Below are 25,112 nucleotides of genomic sequence, written 5' to 3'. Positions count from 1 at the left end.
CAGAAACACACACACACAGGACAGAAACACACACACAGGACAGAAACACACACACACAGGACAGAAACACACACACACACAGGACAGAAACACACACACACACACAGGACAGAAACACACACACACAGGACAGAAACACACACACACAGGACAGAAACACACACACAGGACAGAAACACACACACACAGGACAGAAACACACACACACACAGGACAGAAACACACACACACACACAGGACAGAAACACACACACACACACAGGACAGAAACACACACACACAGGACAGAAACACACACACACAGGACAGAAACACACACACACACACACACACACAGGACAGAAACACACACACACACAGGACAGAAACACACACACACACACAGGACAGAAACACACACACACACACAGGACAGAAACACACACACACAGGACAGAAACACACACACACAGGACAGAAACACACACACACAGGACAGAAACACACACACACAGGACAGAAACACACACACACACAGGACAGAAACACACACACACAGGACAGAAACACACACACACAGGACAGAAACACACACACACAGGACAGAAACACACAGGACAGAAACACACACACACACACACACACAGGACAGAAACACACACACACAGGACAGAAACACACACACACAGGACAGAAACACACACACACAGGACAGAAACACACACACACAGGACAGAAACACACACAGGACAGAAACACACACAGGACAGAAACACACACACACAGGACAGAAACACACACACACAGGACAGAAACACACACACACAGGACAGAAACACACACACACACACAGGACAGAAACACACACACACACACAGGACAGAAACACACACACACACACAGGACAGAAACACACACACACACACAGGACAGAAACACACACACACAGGACAGAAACACACACACACAGGACAGAAACACACACACACACAGGACAGAAACACACACACACAGGACAGAAACACACACACACACAGGACAGAAACACACACACACACACAGGACAGAAACACACACACACACACAGGACAGAAACACACACACACACACAGGACAGAAACACACACACACACAGGACAGAAACACACACACACACAGGACAGAAACACACACACACACACAGGACAGAAACACACACACACACACAGGACAGAAACACACACACACACACAGGACAGAAACACACACACACACACAGGACAGAAACACACACACACACACAGGACAGAAACACACACACACACAGGACAGAAACACACACACACACAGGACAGAAACACACACACACACAGGACAGAAACACACACACACACAGGACAGAAACACACACACACAGGACAGAAACACACACACACACACAGGACAGAAACACACACACACACACAGGACAGAAACACACACACACACAGGACAGAAACACACACACACACAGGACAGAAACACACACACACAGGACAGAAACACACACACACACAGGACAGAAACACACACTCACAGGACAGAAACACACACACACACACAGGACAGAAACACACACACACAGGACAGAAACACACACTCACAGGACAGAAACACACACACACACAGGACAGAAACACACACACAGGACAGAAACACACACACACACACACAGGACAGAAACACACACACACACACAGGACAGAAACACACACACAGGAACACACACACACACACAGGACAGAAACACATACACACACACACACACACACTTACAGATGGAGGAGCACCACAGTGATCAGGGTCCACTCTGGGCCTTTGTGGATAATGGTGGTGTTTGTGAACCATGGAAAAAAAGAGACTGTATAGTAGAAAATGGCACAGGTTTTGAGAAGCTGAGACAAATAAGTACTGACATCACACTGCCATCAGGCCTAACATCATCACACTGCCATCAGGCCTAACATCATCACACTGCCATCAGGCCTAACATCATCACACTGCCATCAGGCCTAACATCATCACACTGCCATCAGGCCTAACATCATCACACTGCCATCAGGCCTAACATCACACTGCCATCAGGCCTAACATCACACTGCCATCAGGCCTAACATCACACTGCCATCAGGCCTAACATCACACTGCCATCAGGCCTAACATCGTGATTATCCATGAAAGAGGAAACAACAGTCTATATGTCCTTTACTTCAACTTGGCAGTGAAAATCTCTAAATCATATTAGCCTAATGTCCAACCATATCAGAGACACCTCATCATATAGATTGAACAATTATAGGTGTTTATTTCACAGTTTGTGGTTTAAGGTCTGGGTGCTGTTCCAGCAGGCCTCAGTAGCTGGCAGAGAATTCCTGGAAACAGGCCTCTCACTGGAGGTGTGACTCAAGTACCTCGCTATTAAATCAGAGCTACAGGAAGTCAATAGCACTCTGCCAATCACTACTTCCTGTTGACTGCACCTCAAATCAGCCAATCACAGCCCAGTTAGTGCCCATGACAGGAACAGAGTTCACCCCTGGCAGTTTGGGGCTCCCCAGAAAAGTTCAATCAGTTCATGGAAGCCTTGTTGCCAGATAACTTCTCCATAAATACCAAGCACATATTCATAGTGTCTCAGAGTAATAGTCCTGATCTAGGATCAGGTCCCCCCTCCCCCTGTAATCTTATTCACCATGATCGAAAAGGCTAAACTGATTCTAGATCAGTACTTCAAGTAAGACGGTTTGTGACTACGGGACCAGGTAAATACTGACAAATAGGAGTGTAAAATGTCCAGTTTCTCTCTCAGACACAGTATTGGACGTTTTAGTAGGAAATTGTGTGTTAAAGCAGCAATCTGCAGTTTACTACATCCATTTTTGGACTTATAAATTATTGATACATACCCATTGATTCTTGAATAATATAACTTATAAATTGCCTCATTAGCTTAGTTCAAATGTCATACCCCATCAGAACCCAAACTGTAAGCTTGTTTTACGCCAATGTTTGTAAACAAGCAATTTTCTACACCCTCGATAACATCTGCTAAATAGGTGTATGCAACCAATAACATTAGATTTCAAATGTTACCAAACACTGTATTGCCTCAAAACATGCTTAAAACTCTAATATTGGAGGGTCAGTCCTTGCATCCATAGCTCTGTCTATGAATTTGAGAGTGATTACATTTCTCTAGGCCCATCCTTCAGCTTTTTACCAAAACAGAGGCGGGGACGCCTTTTTTTATGGTTTCAATTAAGGATTGGCCCTTTAACTCTCAGAGTTGACATTGGCACTGACCTGAAGGTCCTGACCAGGTTGTTGAGGTCACTGGAGACGTCAGTCATGGTGAGACGCAGGGGGCCCACAATGTTTCTCAGGCTTCACACCACAAAGATGAGGAAAAGCGGACATATAAATAGACACACATATACACAGAACAACTTGGTTTCATTTCTTCATTTGCTGAGATGCGAAGTTAAGTTCAACAAGCTATAAGACCGAGCCAGTACTTATCAATGCTTCTGTAATATTGCTGTTTGTCAACTATCAGCGACCACATTTTCATTGCATAAAAACACAGTTCTTTGCACTTTGAAAACCGTAGCAGCATTTTCATACAGACACACACACCCTCTAGTGAGCTTCTTAACCGTTATGCGTTTCTGTATGAGGTGCTGGGCGTGGGAGTCTACCAATGGGAGCGCACCACCCTGGTCCCGGGGGGGGGGGGTGGAGAGAGAGAGCGTGTGTGAGAGAGAGAGTGAAAGAAGGAGAGACAGAGAGCCCGTGAGAGAAAGAGAGCGAGAGAGAATGAGAGAAAGCGTGAGAGACAGAGAGAGCGTGAGAGACATAGCGTGAGAGACAGAGAGCGTAGAGGGGAAAAGAGGGGAGACAAAGAGTGAGGGTGAGAAGTGAGACGAGACAAAGAAAATATCTTCATGGTAAAAGCCAACCTCAAAAACAAGACCATCATCACGTTTCACATCTCGAATGCTTATACACAGTGCCCCCATCTGGACACTGGCGGTTACTACACTCTTATCCCCCACTCACCTCTAAGTCTCCGGCACGTTTCCCTGACACCCGCTGGGCTTCCTCCCCTTTGTAGAACTCCCTGACCCTCAGCCCCAGCTCCTGTCTCCCTGCGTATTGTGTCGTAGTCTGGGGCTGGAGCTGATGACCTCCCTGGACCCCCTGGACCCCCGCCGTCCCCTCCATCCCCACCCCCTTCTACAATATCCTCCATCTTCATCCAGCTCCTCTTCTTCCTCCTCCGTCTTCTTCGTTTCTATTGTCATTTTACTAAAGTGGTCTGGGCCATATAGGAACTTCATACTCACCTCAGTACACCATTCGTTGAAGGTGCTCCTTAGGCCTTCTAGAAGGTTCAGTCGAACCAAGCCAGGTTTTGGCCTAGCTTCGTGGCCCTTGAGGAGCCCCTGGGCCCCCCTCCTGCTCATGCCCACCTGGGTGATGCTGGATCCCGGCTAGGCGGGCCGTGCTGGGGTTGAGTCCCCCTGACGGGAGCTGGATCTTGATTCTGTACACTGCACTGTGTTGTGGAGAGGGCTGTTAGTACAGAAGATGTAGCCGTGACTGGATTGCTATACTGCATTGTGACTTGGCTCAGTAGCGCTGCGGCCTCCTCCATAGACTGGTGAGCCGCTCTCTTCCAGGAAAGGTTGCTGCTCACAAGGGGTGGTTTGTATCGGTTGTGTGTTGTTGGGTTCCATCTGTGTCATGGATTGTCTTTGTTGGTGCCTTCTGTGATTATTCTGTGTTCTCCTCCTTGTCTTCAGCCTTGTTTGTTTGTTTTGGCATATTTGTGTTTCCCTCCCAAGCTTCTCTCCCTCCAATAGCAATGTGGTGCTCCTCCATCAACTGATATCTATTGACCATTACTGTAAAATCTTTCCATGAGGTCATAGATCCCCTTCTAATCCTAAAAAAAGTGGAACCGTTCCAAATCTGCATGTAACCATCTCAGCCACCAACCACAGATAAAAAGAGCAATCTTGTATTTGGATTAGTGTATTTGTAGATCTCATTCTCTATGGTACTCACACGGTCAACCAGGAAGTCCTCCTCCACCTGCAGAGCCCTCTTCTCCAGGTCCAGTTTCTCTCTCAGGGTCTCCCTCGCTGCCTCTCTCCTGGGGGGCAGGGTTATACGCACGTAAGCACCAGAAAAACACTAGCCACAAATGTGAGACCAACAACATTGGTAATGGCATTCATCCAAATATCAAAACACGTTTTCAACCTCCAGATATGGGGGAGCATTGATGCAAGCAGGGGGGTTAAAATACCTTCTTGCTTCCTCTGCCGAGGTTTGTGACACTCTTCCCATCTGTCAAAAAAGTGAAATTAGGTGTCAGTGCTCATGACAGAACATTATAAGGAGGTTAGCTGTATACTGAAATTAACTATAAAAGGCTATATGGTTACCTATGACACATGTTAGCTAGCTTACTATACGTAAACACAACGATAGTTGCAAGAATGATAGCTCAGTTTCCATTACTTTTTGAGGACCCACAGTGACCCAACAATATCCAAACACAATGTTAATACCGGTCTGATGATGTCTTATAAAAACAAACCCTTTTTGGGTGGTTTTGAAGAGCGAGCGACACTTTTTCGTTGTTCCTTCTCCATGCTGGTCCAATGTGTTGTGCTAATTTCAACTTTGACTTGTGACGTTTTAAATCTACGGCAAGTCATCAGGGTCAACGCAGCCAAAACACTTCCGAAACCCACGCGACCGACTGTCTCTCCGATAATTAACATGTAAGTAGCAATTCCTCTAAATAATTAAACCGTTTCATACTTTAACTATGCCATTATATTCTTTATCGTGGAAATTAACCTGTAGATACTATGTAGTTTTATGAAACGATTACACTTGGGGTCTCTTGTTGTCTCGATTTCTCGCCTCAAGGCAGCCACAATAATTAAGTGATTTGACTATTCCTTTCTTGCTAATTTCCTAATCATGTGCGTTTTAGGCTAGGCTAGCTACGCCACTAGTATAAACAAACAAAATACATTTGAGATCAAATCACTAATCATGGAGTAAAACTAAGATACAATTCTGACATTACATTCATTATGTGTGCCACTCGCTCACAACAAATCAGCTGATGCTTGCTAAATAGACCTACTTTGCCTTGACTCTCTGTTTTGTGTGCCACAGTTTCATCCATAATACAAAACTGAGATGACTGCATTCGAAACATGTTGTTTAATAACACGTATTACTGAATACATATATGTTTTTTTCCCTCACAGGAGTGTTTAGTGAAGGGATACCCTCTGTAGGAGTACAGCCAAGACAACGAGGATGGCTCTAGAACAACTGAGTGATGTAGTCCAGAGATGTGTGAGTCATAAGTGGCCACCTAAGGCAAGGGGTGTCACATTCCATGGAGAGCCTAGTGTCTGCTGGTTTTTGGTTTTTCCTTTCAATTAAGACCTAGACAACCAGGTGAGGAGAGTGCCTTATTAATTAGTGACCTTAATTCATCAATTACAACGGAGGAGCCAAAACCCGCAGACACTCAGCCCTCCGTGGAATGAGTTTGACACATGCCCTAAGGCAACTGAGTTCACTAGAGCATTATGTTATGGTTAGTCTCACTCACCAGACATCCTCCCCAAGCTCGGATGCTTCGTATAGCTTATGCGTTGTGCACAATAGCTTGGGGACAAGGTTAGTAAAGGACAGACCTACCCAACCTCCCTTTCCATCTCTCTCTCTCTCTCTCCCTACCCCTCTCTCATGCAGCAAGCCATCCAGGATGACAACTATACGACTGAGGATTATGACGTGTTCCAGATAGCTGGACGTACCTGTATAGAGGATGGAGAGAGTGCTCAGGTTCTGAGTATCGTCGTAGATGAGGAAAATAAGGTGAACTAAAGATGAAACCAGACATACACTGTTTTATTATCACATACACTGGATAGGTGCAGTGAAATGTGTTGAAAAAGAGTCGCTCGCTGTGTTGTTTTACAGGGTCAGTCATAGTAGTACACGTCCCTGGAGCAAATTAGGGTGAAGTGCCTTGCACATCAACAGATGTTCATTTGGATGTAGTGTGCTGCTTCTCAGCTGAAAGGCTCTCTCTCTTAAAATAGCCTTTATATGCACTTTATAGGGATGTATGTTTGGAACCTGAGGTTTTCCTGACCACATGATCTGACCAGGAAAACCTCTGGGCCATAATTATGGTATATGTTAGTTATTACATATTACTTCTCCCCTTGTTTTTCTGTAGAACATAGTGAGATGTATGGGCTGGAACCTGCTGGGTCCTCTGGTTCAGATTCTGCTGAAGAAGGAGGAAAATAATCTTCCTCACTGCCTCGCCATCCTCACACACCTGCTGGAGGTCTGTTTGCATGTTCTAACTATTATACGTTATTACAAAGGTCTAATACTCTGCGTTCAGTGCAATTCTGAATATTTCTTCCACTAATTGGCGTTTTGACCAATCATATCAGACCTTTTCACATCAGCTCTTTTTCAAAATACCAATTAGTGAAAAAAATATCAGAAATGGGCTGCCTGTCTAAACACAGCCATATTGTTGTTTCGGTTATAAAATGTAAATGTTTGCTAGTCTGGCCCCAAATCTGTTTGTGATGTCTTGCCACCATAGGAGTTGGCAAGATAGTACAAACAGATCTGAGACCAAGCTACATGTTTGCATGTCCAGACACAGAAGTGCATTGACACAGAAAAAGGAACCCTGTATTCTTGTGTGTGATTGGTCAGGTTTGCAGTCCCAAGGAGCTGCTGGTTGGCTTGCTGGAGCAGGTTGAGGAGGCCCACCCTGACTCCATCGCAGAGACCGTCATCCTTCTGCTGCAGCCACTACAGAAAGGTGAGGAACAGGATGTATTGTCTGAACGGAACACCCTCAATATTGTTTGACATTCTTGACGATGAAGGAGTTTCTGTATCCTCTCCCTTTCCCTGCCTTAATGCCTATCCTCTGCTACCACTCTCTCAATCTACACATCCCTTATCCCCTACCTACTCTCTTACCTTTTTCCTACCCTGGGCCTCTAACGCCTGCCCACCCACTTCCTCTACTCTCGCTCTCACCCACCCTCATGCCCTTTGCCCCAATTCACAATTCCCTGTCTACTCCCTAACTCTCTCCCTCCCTTTCCCCACCCTGACCCCCTCCCTTACTGTCCCCACCTCTGCACCCTCCCCCTCAGTGTTGTTGCGGCTGGGTGGCCGGAAGGCCTCCTCGGTGGGCATGGCTCTCTCCACTCTGCTGGGCCAGGTGGCCAGGCTGCCCGTGCCCCAGACCAAGGAGCAGGAGGAGGATGACGTGTTCAGTCTGTGCCGCTGCTGCTCGGCCCTGCTGGTCTTCGTCAGGCCCTTCGTGGAGGAGGCCAAGCAGAGCGGGACGCCCACGCCCAAAGAGGACGAGCTGAGGACTGAGCTGCTCAAGTTGTAGGTCGACATGTTTTATCGGGGAGCTATTGGGTTAAACGAACGGGGGAAGCTTTTATTATTTTATTTTTTGTATTTTACATAGATAGAGATACAATACACCATCATACTGTAGCTTAGCAGATGAGCATTGTATTCAGACTCAGTGTTCAATAGTCACATGTACAGGGTTGCAGATGTGATCGCAGGGTACAGTGAAAATCTTTGGCTCCAAGCTCCAACATTAAAGTACAGTGCATTATGTGTCTCTGTTGTGTCTCCCTAGCTGTATGAAGAGTCTTTGTGAGCCTCTTCTGGAGGTGCAGCTGAAGGATCCTGAAACCCTAGCAGAATCTCCCCTCAGGAACTTTGCCACAGAGATTCTGGTAAGAAGCCTGCTCAGATTGTGACCATTGCTCCTCTCATAGCCTGGTTCCAGATCTGTTTGTGTTGTATATCCAACGAGGAGACGGTTAGTTGTGCCTATACAGCACCAACAGCTCTGGAAACAGGCTAGCTCTTTTTATACTATGGTTAAAGATTATATTCAACTGAATATATTCAACTTACATTTAAGTGTTTACATTTTAGTCATTTAGCAGACATTCTTATCCAGAGAGACTTACAGAAGCAATTAGGGTAAAGTGCCTTGCTCAAGGGCACATCGACATATTTCTTTACCTAGTCGGCTTGGGGATTCAAACCAACGACCTTTCGGTTACTGGCCCAAAGCTCTTAACCGCTAGGCTAACCCTGCTCCTCCTATATGTGTGTGTGTTCTGCAGGGCATCCTGTCGGACATCGGGGAGTCCCTCCCTGAGCTGCTGTGCCACGGCCTGCTGAGGAGGAGAGAGGTGCCTGGGTTCCTGGAGGAAGAAGTGTGCTACCCCAAAGAGTCTCTGGCCAGTCTGGCCTACCTGCTGTTTGTCCAGCACATTGCCATGGATACCTTCCCCACTGTCTTCAGGTAGAGATTAAAGACTTGTGTTTTCAGTTCACACTGCTCTGAAAGTACTGTTGCACCTGCCGCAGAAGTTTTTTATTAAATTTGTATTGTATGCCTCGGCAGTATGGGGGTTGGTTGGCTCTTAATGTAAGTGCTAAAAGAGTTGATTGTCCTAACACTCTTTTCCTCTTTCAGCTCAGTGTTTGTTCTTCAGTGTAATATGGAATACATCAACCTCTTCTTGAGCAGGTACATATTCATTTACTTATCTTTTTTCCACTCTAGTTGGTAACAATTCACTTTATTTTCCAATTTATGTAAATTACATAAAGTATAGCATTTTATAGAGTTTAATCAAGTCTTGAAAATTGGTTTTGATTGTGTCTAAATCCAAACAATATATTTGGTGCTCTTTTTTCCTCAGAACGGAAGAATCCAGGCTGCAGAAAGGACTGGTAAGGATCCTCTGTTTTAAAAGTCAGAAGCCTAGCAATTATTTACAAGTAACACTTTCACATTGACCTTCTACGACTCTTAACTGCTTGTTTCTCCTTTTCTAAGGACCTGTATGAAAAGAGCCTAGTGAGGGTTGAGGACAACAGTCTGCCAGTCCAGCTAATGGAGCTCAAATCCTTCTTCAGTGTCCCTCAGGTAAAACCAAACATCCTATATTGATGTAATGCCACAAATACTTGGGATAGCTTGTGTTAAATCAATCAGTAGAGATGAATTGCTTCATCCCATCTCGCTGTGTGAATCATGATTACATTTTATCCTTCCTTTACATTTTAGAACTTGGTGAAAGTCATGACATTGTGTCCAATTCAGCATTTGGTAAGTAACCTGTGTACATTATGTTTACTATGACTACTTTGTCCTCTGGAGGTTGTGTATTACTAATATTGGCAGTCTGAAATATTATTTTCTGTTCACAGAGAACTAAAGCACTAAAAGTGCTGCAGTTGAGCATCAATAAATTTGACACGGAAGCCAAATACAAATTCTTCCAGTAAGTTCACCCCTGTAGAACAATATGGCCGCTCTCCTGTTCTGACACCTTCCTGTAAGATGCTCATAGTCTTGCTCTGATAACTTTTCATATCATTTTAGGTGCATGCTGAAGACAAGTCACCATGCAGGAGTAGAGGGCTACATCATCAAGAACATCAAAAACCAGATCGACTTTGCCTTAAAGGTAAGGCCAGTTCAGATTTACAAGGCTAGCAAACATTATTTTTAAAGGGAACTCTCCCTTTAAAAATGGTGCTGTATTACCTGTGGAAATGTACATCTCTCTCCTCGTCAGCCAGAGAAGGGGAACGAGTGGTTCATGGGGGTACACCTGCTCCCTCTCCTGCGTCAGGTGCTGTGTCTCCCCCAGGGTCCTGAGACGGACCTCCTACAGAACCTGGACAGGTCAGTCCAGTGCACCCCAACTACCAGTAGTTGATTGATGCAATGTTTTCCACCCACCATCCAGGCTATATTCACTACAATAATTGATTGATTCAAACTAGTTTTGCCCAGTGAGCAGTAGTAGGGTGTAGTGAGACTCAACGCCCATGTCTTTCTTACAGGGTGATGGAGTCTCTGAACCTGCTGCGCTATCTCCTCATCAGAGACAAAGAGTGGAAGAACCAGGTAGCTTCTGCCTCAAAACCACAACACTTTTCCATATTGCAGAAGGGATGCATGCAATGTTTATGAACACAAAAAGCTTAATTTTGATAAAGTGAGGATGACCGATGATGTTTACACTATTGCCTGGTCTTTGGGTTAATTGAATGCACACACTGATCATACTCTGGTCTCCAGACGGGGATCTGGACTGAGCTGTATAAGATTGAAGAGCGCTTCATGAAGCCGCTGCGAATGGGGTTGAACATGTCCAAAGCCCACTACGAGGCTGAGCTCCAGAACACCAAAGACAACAGCAAGAAGACCAATGCTAAAGGTGAGACACAACCACTTATTCTTATCTAGTGCCAGCTGGTCTCCTTCCTACTTCTGTGGTGCCAATTTTGGCTCCATGGCTCCTATAGTAACCAATTGGCTCTAGATCCATGTTTTCTTCATATGATAGTAACATCTGTTTGGGCTGTTTGTGTTAGCAGAATCCCAGACCCAGGAGTCGGTGTGCTCTTTGACAGTAGGGAACGAGAAGATGCCAAACATGACGCCAGAGATGCAGCTTCAGGTAAAACACGTAGATACGACTGTATAAAAACATACTGTTTATCTATTATAGGCTCATTTTAGAGAATTGGCATGATTTATACAAATATTTCTACCTACTTTGTATTTTTAATCCCATGCTTGCCGTTTGTCATTGTAGGTTCTGCACTCGGCACTGCACACGTTTGACATGATCGAGAGCGTCCTGGCGAGAATAGAGGAAATCATCGAAGTGAAAGAGAAACCCTGAGCAGCAGTGGAACCGGGTCACAATTTCAGTGTCGTATTGAGGCCGTTTGCAATGGTCTCATAATTGAACTCCCTCCCTGTTGCCTCTGACCTCAAGTGTAACAGCAGTCAAAAGTTAACAAATAGATAAGCGAACAGGTGATCGATAGAAAAGCGATTTGGGTCAGTAAGCAAGCACTTTGGATCACTTGTTTCTGGTGAACTTTCTCTGGATTCTGACAATGATGCGATTTTAATTTTAATTATTTTGACATCGTTACCCAATTATGTCAGGTTCAGGCAGAATGACACCAAGACCAGCTTCTTGAATAACTGATTTGACTGTAATATAAGATAAAGCATGTGCAAAGCTATGTTGTATGTTGAGTCTTCAACTCTTTTCGAGACTGTAAATGCTTGATGGCAGTTATTCATTTTTTAAATGTCTAATGCATTTGCCATCATTTATTTAGTTACTTACTCAAATGCCACTAAGTTAATCATGTTGATGGATCTTTGTTAAAGACATTCAGTTAATAAACTTTTGCCTTTCTAACCATGTTGAGCAAACGTCTTCATCAGTTCCCAAGAGTGCTTTATTACAACATTTATTCTGAGAATGTGGAAGTTTTATAATACAAGTACTAATTTATATATATAATAACAAGACAATCATAAATTAAAGGGTAACACAGAACAATTAAAGTAAACAGCACATCTTCACATAACACATTTGAAATTCATACACTCCTTGGCTGGGAATGGGGACAATGGCAGTGTTGGCAAAGAGGAGTAAAAACACCAGTAGAGTAATCTCAGAGGTCAGTAAAAAGTGGATGCTGCAGTGCCTGTGCAGCTGTGATGCGTTTGGCTGGATTCAGGCCCAGCAGTCTATCCAGCAGGTCGTAGGCCTCATCAGGCACCCTGTCCCAGCCCCTCTCATCCTGGGCCTCAGGCTCGGCTAGGGTCTGGTGCTGTCTGGAAGGCTCCCCAGGGAGATCAGTGGAGATGGGGGTGTCATGGGTGTGGTGGTGGCATGTGGTAGTGTCTCTGTGGGGATGTGGTGTGGCCTCATCGTCCGGGGATGGTCTCCTTCCTCTGAGGGTTTCACACAGGGTCCTCAGGTCCTGGCGGGGGAGCTCGCGGCTGCACACCACTGATTTACCTGTGGTTGAATAATGGTCATGTTATGGTCAGACTCTGCTGTACTTTACTTTGGGTTTACTGTTTTTAAATTATCCAGCGGCATCCTGCCCTTATGGCTGGTAAATCATTGGAAATTAATTTGATTAAATAATTAAAGCATTTTAAAAATAGGTTTGCTTTTTTTTGTAAAGTTATGAACTAAGCTACATTATTAATTGGAGCCTCTTATTGCTGTTTTTTCAGTGACATGACTAAGAGGAACAAACTCAGTAAAAAAAGAAACGTCCGCTCACTGTCAACAGCGTTTATTTTCAGCAAACTTAACATGTGTAAATATTTGTATGAACATAACAAGATTCCACAACTGAGACATAAACTGAACAAGTTCCACAGACATGTGACTAACAGAAATGGAATGATGTGTCCCTGAACAAAGGGGGGGTCAAAATTAAAAGTAACAGTCAGTATCTGGTGTGGCCACCAGCTGCATTAAGTACTGCAGTGCATCTCCTCCTCATGGACTGCACCAGATTTTTGCCAGTTCTTGCTGTGACATATTACCCCACTCTTCCACCAAGGCACCTGCAAGTTCCCGGACATTTCTGGGGGGAATGGCCCTAGCCCTCACCCTCCGATCCAACAGGTCCCAGACGTGCTCAATGGGATTGAGATCCGGGCTCTTCGCTGGCCATGGCAGAACACTGACATTCCTGTCTTGCAGGGAATCACGCACAGAACGAGCAGTATGGCTGGTGGCATTGTCATGCTGGAGGGTCATGTCAGGATTAGCCTGCCGGAAGGGTACCACATGAGGGAGGAGGATGTCTTCCCTGTAACGCACAGCGTTGAGATTTCCTGCAATGACAACAAGCTCAGTCCGATGATGCTGTGACACACCGCCCCAGACCATGACGGACCCTCCACCTCCAAATCGATCCCGCTCCAGAGTACAGGCCTCGGTGTAACGCTCTTTCCTTCGACGATAAACGCGAATCCGACCATCACCACTGGTGAGACAAAACCTCGACTCGTCAGTGAAGAGCACTTCTTGCCAGTCCTGACTGGTCCAGCGACGGTGGGTTTGTGCCCATAGGCGACGTTGTTGCCGGTGATGTCTGGTGAGGACCTGCCTTACAACAGGCCTACAAGCCCTCAGTCCAGCCTCTCTCAGCCTATTGCGGACAGTCTGAGCACTGATGGAGGGATTGTGCGTTCCTGGTGTAACTCGGGCAGTTGTTGTTGCCATCCTGTACCTGTCCCGCAGGTGTGATGTTCGGATGTACCGATCTTGTGCAGGTGTTGTTACACGTAGTCTGCCACTGCGAGGACGATCAGCTGTCCGTCCTTTCTTCCTGTAGCGCTGTCTTAGGCGTCTCACAGTACGGATATTGCAATTTATTGCCCTGGCCACATCTGCAGTCCTCATGCCTCCTTGCAGAATGCCTAAGGCACGTTCACGCAGATGAGCAGGGACCCTGGGCATCTTTCTTTTGGTGTTTTTCAGAGTCAGTAGAAAGGCCTATTTTGTGTCTTAAGTTTTCAGAACTGTGACCTTAATTGCCTACCATCTGTAAGCTGTTAGTGTCTTAACGACCGTTCCACAGGTGCATGTTCATTAATTGTTTATGGTTCATTGAACAAGCATGGGAAACAGTGTTTAAACCCTTTATAATGAAGATCTGTGAAGTTATTTGGATTTTTACAAATTATCTTTGAAAGACAGGGTCCTGAAAAAGGGACGTTTCTTTTTTTGCTGAGTTAATAATGCTTGTAACATTTCAATTAACTGTATGTATCTTTCCAATACACACAATGGTTCAGTAATTGACTGTTTTCCCGTGTCTCTTTGTCTATTTAGGAGCAACATCTACATCTTGTACTCTGCACTGGCTCCAGGCCACAGAAGACCTCCGTGAAGCTCAAAAGCTTCCAAACGCACAAATGCTGGCCTGCCTTACACTATATCCAAGGGCCACCCACCAAAAATGTGTTGTTCCGTGACCCAGAACTGCTACATTATGGAGATGATGTTATAAAACATGAATACTGTGTGATTCAAAACTTGTAAAAGTTGCACATAACATTGATTAAAGATAAAAAATGTATGATATTCAGCATCGAAATCACAGCGCATCTTGGGTAATTTCCCTAGCAACGTTCCGACGTTTCTATGTTTCACCTTGGTTCCTTTTGTTGTACACCACCGCGCATAACCATCTGTATTAGCTGTGGTCAGTATAGCCTGCCTTGCACTAAAAATCAGACAAAAACGATGGCTGACTTGGTGGGAAAGAAACTCACGTCTTCGCACGTTTGGCAGTTCTTTGGTTTCAGGCCGAATTACGAATATAAAAGGTGAGCCAGCAGACCTGATCGACGTCACTTGCAGAATATGCAAAAAGATTATCAGGGCAAAGGTTAGACAGACTACAAACATTTACAAGTTCGCTAAGCTCCTTTTTTTTTTTATGTAGCCTTTATTCAAATCCAGATGCATCTTTTTCGAAAGACATAGCCTATAGGATACGCTAAAATATTTCCGTACTTACTTTTATTTTGTAATTTGTAGGCCTACATCTAGGATTTGTACTGTTAGTTAGGAAAAAGGCCTATTCGTTTTTAGCCTATGCAAATGTTCATTCATTTTTAAGTGTTATAGGAATTTGTTTTATCTGATTGTATATTTAGAATTTTTACAGTTCGATAGGCAAAAGGCTATGGATAATAGATAAACTGAAAAAAAGAATAGGGCTAAGCCAACGTTCATTAAAGTGTTATAAAGAATGTTATAAACTGGATGGTTCGAGCCCTTAATGCTAATTGTCTGACAGCATTGGTATATCAGACCGTATACCACGGGTTACAGTTATTTTTACTGCTCTAATTACGTTGGTAACCAGTTTATAATAGCAATAAGGCACCTCGTCATGCCTAAGAACAGCCCTTAGCCGTGGTATATTGGCCATATACACCCCCCCCCCCCATTTGTAAGCTATTCAAAATAAAGTTGTTTGCGAGACAACTCCGACAGATTCCTCATTAACACATTTTCTGTTTCCGCTTATTGAAAGTGCTGCTGCGGGAACTTATGCCCGATTGCCCGTTGCGCAATTCAAGGACATTAATAAAACACTTCGACAATATCATGTTAGTTTATAAGTTTAACTTGTCAAAGTAACATGTACTGCAACTTTTATTACATTTTACATTTACATTTTAGTCATTTAGCAGACGCTCTTATCCAGAGCGACTTACAGTTAGTGAATACATATTTTTTTTATACTGGCCCCCCGTGGGAATCGATCCCACAACCCTGGCGTTGCAAACGCTATGCTCTATCAACTGAGCTACATCCCTGCCGGCCATTCCCTCCCCTACCCTGGACGACGCTGGGCCAATTGTGCGCCGCCCATGAGTCTCCCGGTCGCGGCCGGCTGCGACAGAGCTTGGATTCGAACCAGGATCTCTAGTGGCACAGTTAGCACTGCGATGCAGTGCCTTAGACCACTGCGCCACTCAGGAGTATTGACAGTAGCCCAGTGTAGGCCTATATTATTGGCTGTTTGGTATTTTCCGACAGTACAATTTATTTTGCCAACACTTTGGTCAAGTAAAGCAGAAACGTATCAGGAAGCTATTCGATTAGTCTATCTTGTAATTGTTTGTTCTCTCTTTCTCTCACTATTACTATACTATGTTTATATTTAGGCTATTCACAAACACCTTTCTGAGATGGAACTCTGTTAGGCCTATAGATTCATTCCATGGTTGATCATGAAAGAGTAGGCTATTCCTAGGCCAAAAAGTCACATGCAAATCAAATGGGAATTTGGGAGAAAAATCTCTTTAAAATTAAGATTTTAAAACAATAAGCCAGACAACGGAGTGTCCGCTGCAAAAGGCCCATGATCATCCGACATTGGAGGAGGGAAAAAAAAACACGTCGGGCCCCATCTGACATTTTATGCTGCTTTGGTGCTCTCCGCTCTTTCTAAAATCCACATTGTTCTCTTGCATTATGTTAATAGTCAACCTACCACATATGTATTGAACATTTAGGCTATGGAAATTAGGGAATAGGCCATTTTGCATGTCGCCCTGCTGTGTATTCACTGCGCTGCTGTACGCTGCCAGACTCCAGTGGTAAAGTCAAGTTCAAATATGCTAAACCATCGTTTGTGACATCACAGTGTCATCACCACCGACAACGGCTGTCAAACATAGTCGATAAGACGAATACACACCGAACGTCTTGGCAGCCTGGATGGTTTCTCTGGAGCCTCGGATGGTCATGATCTGTGTGAGGGCGATGAGGTCGTCACTGGCTTTGAAGAAGGGGTACCTGCCACTCAGCAGGGAGAGCAGAATCACACCAGCTGACCAGATGTCTATGGCTGCAGGGAGACAGGGGTGAAAATCAAATATGATTGATAAATACATCTGAGAACACCTTCTTATTTATATTACAGAGAGCGATATTGCAGTGGAGAGGAGTAATAGTAGTGATGTGAGGTGTAGTACTGCTGAGGATGGTGTCTGTGTGCTTTATCTGTGTTAGCCTTACCTGTTCCCTGGTTGGGACACTTGGTCAGGACCTCTGGTGCTCTGAAGCCTGGGGTTCCGGCCCTGGGGGCCACCTGCTGTTTCCTGGACATACAGATGTTACAGACTCGGTCGGTGGTGTAGCAGCTGCAGGTGAAGCCCAGGTTGACCGCAGCAGGGGTTGTCCTCTGGTTGGGTCTCTGGTTGCTGACAGGGGTCTTGACAGGTAGGGGGCGCCGGTGGGCAGTGACAAACTTGCGCGTGGCGGGGTCCTCTGTTTTGGTGGACTTCACCAGCTGGCCCAACACAGAGACAAAGGACTGTTATGATCTGAGGAAATCTGCAGCGGGCATGTTCACAGTCTGGTTTGTCACTGTTGGAGGGCAGTCTGACTGAGTATTCAGAAACATGTATTTGCTGGTGACATCTCCAAAAGACTAAAACAGAGTTACAGCTAGCTAAGAGAGAACTGAAAAGTATACCAAACTTGTGCGGCAATATATCTGTCAATCAAATGTGTTCCATACACATTGGTGATATAGAAATTAAAATATATACAGGTTAAAAGTAATGACTAAATGTTCCACCCTTAAATATAGTTGTGAAATGTTCTTGTTTTAAGTATGATTAGTACTTTCTTAGTAGTGACTAATTATTACACTTTGAAACTGTGTGAAATGTGTTAGAATCTACTACCTGGTAATGTGTGAGTGTAGGACCAGTAAAGATTATGACATTGTGTTACTATTTAGCAATGTGAGTAAGAGTTAGGCCAGACAACAAAGGACAAGGAGAACTGTCTACAGACAACTGAGAAACCAAGATAAAGAGGCCTCCCAATGTAGGGAGGAGAGAAACCGTTAGGCTTGTTAAAGAGTATGAAATATGGTGCAGGATATTGTGAGGACGGCGATAACTAAGGAATGCAGCCTATGATAAGAACATGTGTGTGTGACCTGATGGTTAGGAGAGCAGAAGAAAACATGAGCTAAACCCAGGTACAGTGGAAATATACAGCCCGCCTACAGCGGGGTGGGATTTTTGTTTGACGTGTGAGTATAAAAGATGGACTCTGAAATTGTGATAACAGAATTCTCAATGAATAAACATCTCTGACTATGCAGACGGGACTCTGTCCGTTTCTTGATCCTTTTGGGAGACGCACCGAGACACTGAAATAGTGTGTTAAATAATTCTCATAACAATTGGACAACAGGGTAGCCGTGGATTGGACAACAGGGTAGCCGTGGATTGGACAACAGGGTAGCCGTGGATTGGACAACAGGGTAGCCGTGGATTGGACAACAGGGTAGCCGTGGATAGAATGTAAGGAGAGAAGGTAAGTAGTTCCTACCTCTATCTTGGGGTCAGTGGTTTTGGTGGGGACGGGGGTACAGCTATTCAGGTTCCTCTCTCCAAACACGGCCCGCGGTGCTTTACACAGACCTGAGAGCTCCTGGTTTAAAAAATCAAAAATCAACTAAGTCACATCATGTCACTAATGAACACCGCAAACCAAGTACATAAAGCAAAAATACTACATTATGTCACTGTATACATTACAACATCCCTGAAGTTAGTTTTCAGTCAAAATGTCTTAAGAGTATCACAACACCGTATGTTCCAATAACTACAAGGTCAATGAGTTAATAAAAACTAAGCCTATAGACAAATACCATAATAACCACTGTAACCAAATGAAGAGCAAGCGGTAGAGCCAGAGCAGACACCTTTGTGTGTTTAGAGCGGGTGGTGGAGGTGAATGTGGACACCCTCTTATCCAGTGGTTTTGTGGAAGTGGAAGAAGAGGTGGAAGAGGAAGAGTGAGGTGCTGGGGTCTTGGGGTGTGAAAGTGATTGTAGAGGTGGGGCTAGGGAGGTTGGTGCCCGTTTCCCCTGTGAGGTCTCTGGTTTCCCCGTGGAGCCCCCACCCTTCTGGGTCTTCTGCTTCACCACCTTCAGCAGCTCGATCTGGGTGTCGGCAGTGCCCTGTGCCAGCCCAAAGTCCACCAGGGCAAACCTGCAAACCATCATGAAACCAATATATGTTAGGAATACGCGCCCCAGAAAATTGGGGGGAGTTGCCGCTAGCAAACATGTAAGGGGTTTATAAATGCTTGAATTTTGGAAGAGAGATCATTCAAGACAGGAGATTAATGATCTCAGTCCAAAATGTTGACCTCAGACCAGAAGACATGATCTCTGGACCTGACTGACTGAATTATTCCAGTCATATAGAGCCGAAGGTTAGCTCCAGTGATACAGAGGTAGTCAGTACTCACATCTTCTCCTGACGGTTGTATAGGAAGTTGGTCGGCTTGATGTCACGGTGGATGATGCCAAACTGGTGGATGTGTTGGAGGGCTTTCAGCAGGTGGTAGATATACTGACGCACCTCCTCGAAACTCAGCAGGCCAATGATATCCTGATAGGAGAAAGATTTCCATCACATTGCTAGTGCTATGCCACAAATAAAACACACCAAACAAGGTATAAACACACACAAGGTATCCAACTACACAGTACTGACTCACCACAAAGGTTTGATGCTCCATATAAGGCATAACAATCACACAATGATCATCCTTTCTGAAGCAGTAGGTCACGCCCATGACGTTTTCTTTTCCACTTAGAGGGAAGAGAAACATTTTGAGAACATTGTGTTGTCTAAACCAGGGGTCTCCAACCTTTTCTAGCATGAGAGCTACTTTTAAAAACATGTTGCGAGCTACTTTTTCTAGCTTTCAAATAGTCACATTCTCCTCCTCTCACCTGGAACTCTTCAAATCAAATGTTATTTGTCACATGCGCCGAATACAACAGGTGTAGACCTTACAGTGAAATGCTTACTTACAAGCCCTTAACCAACAATGCAGTTTTAAGAAAGAATACCAAAAAATAAAAAAATACTATATAAAATAATACGAAATAAAAGTAACATTAGTCATTTGTGTACAAGAGAAAGTAGTGCACGGTTTCCTGTCAATATACCAGGTAAAATAATGGTTAATAAACAACTAAGGGGAGCCCTAAAAAATATGTGATTCTGCTCCCCCCCCCCCCCAATAAATTATGTTTTATGTTTCCTAAATTCTGTTCTCAGTTTTATTTTTCACTCTTAAAATTACAATTGTTCATAGAGAAATATTGAATTTGATGTTCTGAGTCCATGTAAATGCTTAAATCACATCCGAATACTTTAGGTCTGTAAGAAAAGTAACACATTTAGATTTTTTTAGTGAGGAGTGAGGAATGTTCCAGTCTAGTGATGGTTCTGTACTGCTGCTGCTCACTTCATGGCCAAGTTGGCAAATAACAAATTATAGACACAAATGATATACTTCTGCCAGGTAAACCTACTTTGCAGTTAAAATTTGATTGAGAAGGTTTTAGGGAAAGTATCTGTCAACCCACAAGGCGGTTATCACATCTACTGATAAATAAACGCGCGCACCACACAGACAAATGTGCAATATTGCAGGAAATTAATTGGCAGATAGTGTGTTAGGTTTGGCTTTTTTAGCCAATAGTGGCTAACCAGGGATCAGATAATGTCAATGTTGCGTTGATTAGATTAGATTGTAGCTGGGAGCTTGAACTGTCTGATACTTGAGATTTGATTCTGACAGTTTGTGGTGGAACACGTGAAAATTGCATGTACTTTCAGAATTGTTTGGCGAGTTACTCATAGGTGGGCTGCGTGCTACTGGTAGCTGGTGATCAACCTGTTGGAGACCCCTAGTCTAACCCGTAAACTAATACAGTGCAATCCTATTCATGCACTTGTTGAGAGAATGTTCCGCTACAAGTTAAAGGCTGGATCAGTCAATGAAACTGTTAGTGCTTGTGGTAATATTGTTCCTACACCCAGAGCTTGTAAAGTGTGAGACTTACCCAGCCACAGTGAGGCACTGGAGCTCTGCAGCAATCCTCACAGGGTGACTGGTGGGGATGAGGTGTTTCAGGGCAAACTTCTCTTTCGTCCCATTGGCCATCAGAGCCTCACCCAGGTACACTGAACTGAAAGTACCTAAATAAAACAACGTATTTTGTTGTTTTGCCAACTTCAACTGATATAGGATAACCCCTTTTTAACTACTATTTTTTTCTGATACTTGTTAATTGCCAAACTGTGTCTAAGCTGCAGTTGTCTGCATATGAAGACAGAGTAGTACTACATACCTTCACCAATTTTGTCTATGATGTGGAAAACTGTGGAGAGCTGAGGAACAGCTTCGTAGAGGTACTCAATGTCATTCTCCACATCCACTGAAGAAAAATTGAGAGTTACCATACAGAAGGCATAACATAACTGGTAAAGACAAGGTCACAGAAACAATGCCCCTACTTCCTGTTGCAAGATCACACTCACGTGATAGTTTTCTCCTTCCAATGTGCTTGTTGGCTTTGACGTGACTTTCTGTGCTGTTGCCGTCATTGCAGACAGAGGGATTAACTTCCATTTGTTCTGAGGACTGTGGATCTAGAAATACAGATGAGCATTTAAACCAGTGACAATTTTGACACACATGATGACTGTTCTGGAATGTTAACATGTAATTGGGAAATTGTAGGTGACCAAAGTTAATATTTAGAGTGATCAACACAATGTTTAGCATATTTTGAGTTTCTGTAATACACATTTTCCAGTGTTCAGTTTGTGACAGTCAAGGTGCAGAGGCACAATGACCGAGTACACACTGATTATTCTGAAGAGCAACTGTCAGCTAACCAAGTTACTGTGCATGGGACAGCTGGCAAGTTAGCTAACGTTTAGCAATCTGCTAACTCTGGTTTGACAAGCTAGCTATGTCGAAACAAGGTTTTTAATAAGGAAAAAAGCAGATAAAAAAGGTACTTTATACTGATATTACTAATTTGTATACTATTCAAATGACACAGAACTGAACAACTAGCTAGCTTCTAGTTTGGAGAATGTACACTGAACAAAAATATAAACGCAACATGTTTTCATGAGCTGAAATAAAAGATCCCAGAAATATTCCATATGCACAAAAGGCTTATTTCTCTCAAATTTAGTGAGCATTTTATCCTTTGTGAAGATAATCCATCCACCTGACAGGTGTGGCATATCAAGAAGCTGATTAAACTGCATGATAATTACACCAGTGCACCTTGTGCTGGGGACAATAAAAGACCACTCTAAAATGTACAGTTCTGTCACAACACAATGCCACAGCCCAGGACCTCCACATCGGGCTTCTTCACCTGCAGGATGGTCAGAGGGGGGAGGGCGGGGTGCTGAGGAGTATTTCTGTCCATAGTAAAGCCATTGGCTGGTTGGCTGGGCCTGGCTCCCCAGTGGGTGGGCCGATGCCCTCCCAGGCCACCGCCCCTGCCCAGTCATGTCCATAGATCATAGTCCATGACCAGTCATGTCCAGTCATAAATATATTTTATATGTGCGGTGCATTCGGAGGGTATTCGGATCCCTTGACTTTTTCCACACTTTGTTGCATTGCAGCCTTATTCTAAAATTGATTAAATTGTTTTTTCCCCTCAATCTACACACAATACCCCATAATGACAAATCAAAAACTGTTTTTTAGAAATGTTTGCAAATTGATTAAAAAGAAATACACTGGGTTCAAGTCCTGGCTGGGACACTCAAGGACATTCAGAGACTTGTCCCGAAGCCACTCCTGCGTTGTCTTGGCTGTGTGCTTAGGGTCGTTGTCCTGTTGGAAGGTGAAATTTCGCCCCAGTCTGAGGTCCTGAGCAGGTTTTCATCAAGGATCCCCACAGCATGATGATGCCACCACCATGCTTCACTGTAGGGATGGTGCCAGGTTTCCTCCAGACGTGACGCTTGGCATTCAGGCCAAAGACTTCAATCTTGGTTTCATCACACCAGAGAATCTTGTTTCTCATGGTCTGAGAGTCTTTTAGATGCCTTTTGGCAAACTCCAAGCAGGCTGTCATGTGCCTTTTACTGAGGAGTGGCTTCCGTCTGGCCACTCTACCATAAAGGCCTGATTGGTGGAGTGCTGGAAGGTTCTCCCATCTCCACAGAGGAACTCTGGAGCTCTGTCAGAGTGACCATCAGGTTCTTGGTCATCTCCCTGACCAAGGCCCATCTCCCCCGATTGCTCTGTTTGTGCGGGCGGCAAGTTCTAGGAAGAGTCTTGGTGGTTCCAAACTTCTTACATTTAAGAATGATGGAGGCCACTGTGTTGTTGGGGACCTTCAATGCTGCAGACAGTTTTTGGTACCCTTCCAGAGGAGCTGCTCTTCCTCCCGGGGAAGGACTGCCGGCTCCATGATCTCGCCATCACGGTTGACAACTCCATTGTGTCCTCCTCCCAGAGTGCAAAGAACCTTGGTGTGACCCTGGACAACACCCTGTCATTCTCCGCTAACATCAAAGCGGTGACCCGAACCTGCAGGTTCATGCTCTACAACATTCGCAGAGTACGACCCTACCTTACACAGAAAGCGGCACAGGTCCTAATCCAGGCACTTGTCATCTCCCGTCTGGATTACTGCAACTCGCTGTTGGCTGGGCTCCCTGCCTGTGCCATTAAACCCCTACAACTTATCCAGAACGCTGCAGTCCGTCTGGTGTTCAACCTTCCCAAGTTCTCTCATGTCACCCCGCTCCTCTGCACGCTCCACTGGCTTCCAGTTGAGGCTTGCATCTACTACAAGACCATGGTGCTTGCTTACGGAGTTGTGAGGGGAACGGCACCCCCTTACCTTCAGGCTCTGATCAGACGCTACACCCAAACGAGGGCACTACGTTCATCCACCTCTGGCCTGCTAGCCCCACTACCTCTACGAAAGCACAGTTCCCGCTCAGCCCAGTCAAAGCTATTCGCTGCTCTGGCACCCCAATGGTGGAACTTGAAACCCTACCTCTTTAAGGAATACCTGGAATAGTATAAAAGTAATCCTTCTGGCTATCATAGGTTGAATGCACTAATTTGTAAGTCGCGTCTGCTAAATGATGTAAATGTAAATAGATTAGGGCCTAATTTATTTACTTAAATTGACCGATTTCCTTATATAAACTGTAACTCAGCAGTCTTTGAAATCGTTGCGTTTATATTTTTGTTCAGTATATATATATATATCTATATATATTAGAAGATAACTTTGAACTACCTAGCTACTTATTGTTTAGCTAACTTAGTTAACGTCTAGGTCCTCTGTAGCTCAGCTGGTAGAGCACGGCGCTTGTAACGCCAAGGTAGTGGGTTCGATCCCCGGGACCACCCATACACAAAAAATGTATGCACGCATGACTGTAAGTCGCTTTGGATAAAAGCGTCTGCTAAATGGCATATCATATTATTATTATTATATCCCATCTTCAACCTAGGCTAACCTTAGCTAAAGTTAGCTAGCTGAGCTAGCCAGCAAAGTTCTTTGGCAAATCGACTTGATGTTAGCAAACTTTAACTTACCTTTATCGTACAAATCGCTTGTAAAGGATAGCCGATGAGACTAATCTAATCCTCTCTGAGACAAATACTTAAAAAAAGATAAGATACAAAGCAGAACTTTATAAAAGACAAACAAATCCAGAAGTGTTCTTCCCCTCTCCTTTTCCGCCAACAACAAACTCCGCGCTAAAAATGTACGTCAAATGACGTTGAACG

General features: G+C 44.4%; 2 protein-coding genes and 1 long non-coding RNA gene across 5 annotated transcripts in view; 1 reads left to right on the top strand and 2 right to left on the bottom strand.

The window, feature by feature from the left end:
• Positions 1-5,696, bottom strand: part of LOC121580736 — an 18,018-nt gene extending 12,322 nt beyond the window's left edge. The window contains exons 1-4 of the long non-coding RNA XR_006661722.1: positions 5,606-5,696; positions 5,312-5,352; positions 5,068-5,155; positions 3,301-3,381 (exon numbers count right to left, since the gene is read on the bottom strand). This is a non-coding gene — a long non-coding RNA (uncharacterized LOC121580736). The remainder of the gene's footprint in view (positions 1-3,300; positions 3,382-5,067; positions 5,156-5,311; positions 5,353-5,605) is intronic.
• Positions 5,697-5,707: 11 nt separating this feature from the next.
• Positions 5,708-12,379, top strand: glmna (glomulin, FKBP associated protein a). 2 transcript variants are annotated; one of them, XM_041895749.2, is made up of 19 exons: positions 5,708-5,792; positions 6,294-6,384; positions 6,790-6,915; positions 7,283-7,396; positions 7,783-7,891; positions 8,235-8,475; positions 8,741-8,840; positions 9,240-9,421; positions 9,596-9,649; positions 9,825-9,855; positions 9,962-10,051; positions 10,193-10,234; positions 10,336-10,409; positions 10,511-10,595; positions 10,707-10,816; positions 10,978-11,041; positions 11,216-11,354; positions 11,515-11,597; positions 11,736-12,379. In XM_041895749.2, exons 2-19 carry the CDS (start codon positions 6,346-6,348, stop codon positions 11,823-11,825), a joined length of 1,773 nt encoding a protein of 590 aa, XP_041751683.1. In that variant the 5' UTR covers positions 5,708-5,792; positions 6,294-6,345; the 3' UTR covers positions 11,826-12,379. The 2 variants fall into 2 exon arrangements, with proteins under 2 accessions (XP_041751683.1, XP_041751682.1); XM_041895748.2 differs by having other exon boundaries at positions 11,512-11,597.
• Positions 12,380-12,381: 2 nt separating this feature from the next.
• cdc7 (cell division cycle 7 homolog (S. cerevisiae)) lies at positions 12,382-25,112 on the bottom strand. 2 transcript variants are annotated; one of them, XM_041895747.1, is made up of 11 exons: positions 24,918-25,112; positions 21,863-21,973; positions 21,673-21,759; positions 21,385-21,520; positions 20,025-20,118; positions 19,773-19,915; positions 19,447-19,510; positions 18,846-18,947; positions 17,514-17,787; positions 17,194-17,343; positions 12,382-12,968 (listed from the first exon to the last, which is right to left on the bottom strand). In XM_041895747.1, exons 2-11 carry the CDS (start codon positions 21,951-21,953, stop codon positions 12,619-12,621), a joined length of 1,491 nt encoding a protein of 496 aa, XP_041751681.1. In that variant the 5' UTR covers positions 21,954-21,973; positions 24,918-25,112; the 3' UTR covers positions 12,382-12,618. The 2 variants fall into 2 exon arrangements, with proteins under 2 accessions (XP_041751681.1, XP_041751679.1); XM_041895745.1 differs by having other exon boundaries at positions 19,222-19,510; positions 24,918-25,111.

Source organism: Coregonus clupeaformis, chromosome 14, assembly GCF_020615455.1.
Source record: "Coregonus clupeaformis isolate EN_2021a chromosome 14, ASM2061545v1, whole genome shotgun sequence".
Lineage (NCBI taxonomy): Eukaryota > Metazoa > Chordata > Actinopteri > Salmoniformes > Salmonidae > Coregonus > Coregonus clupeaformis.
The sequence above is the reverse complement of the archived record's forward strand: the minus strand, read 5'-3'. Positions and strand labels throughout refer to the sequence as shown.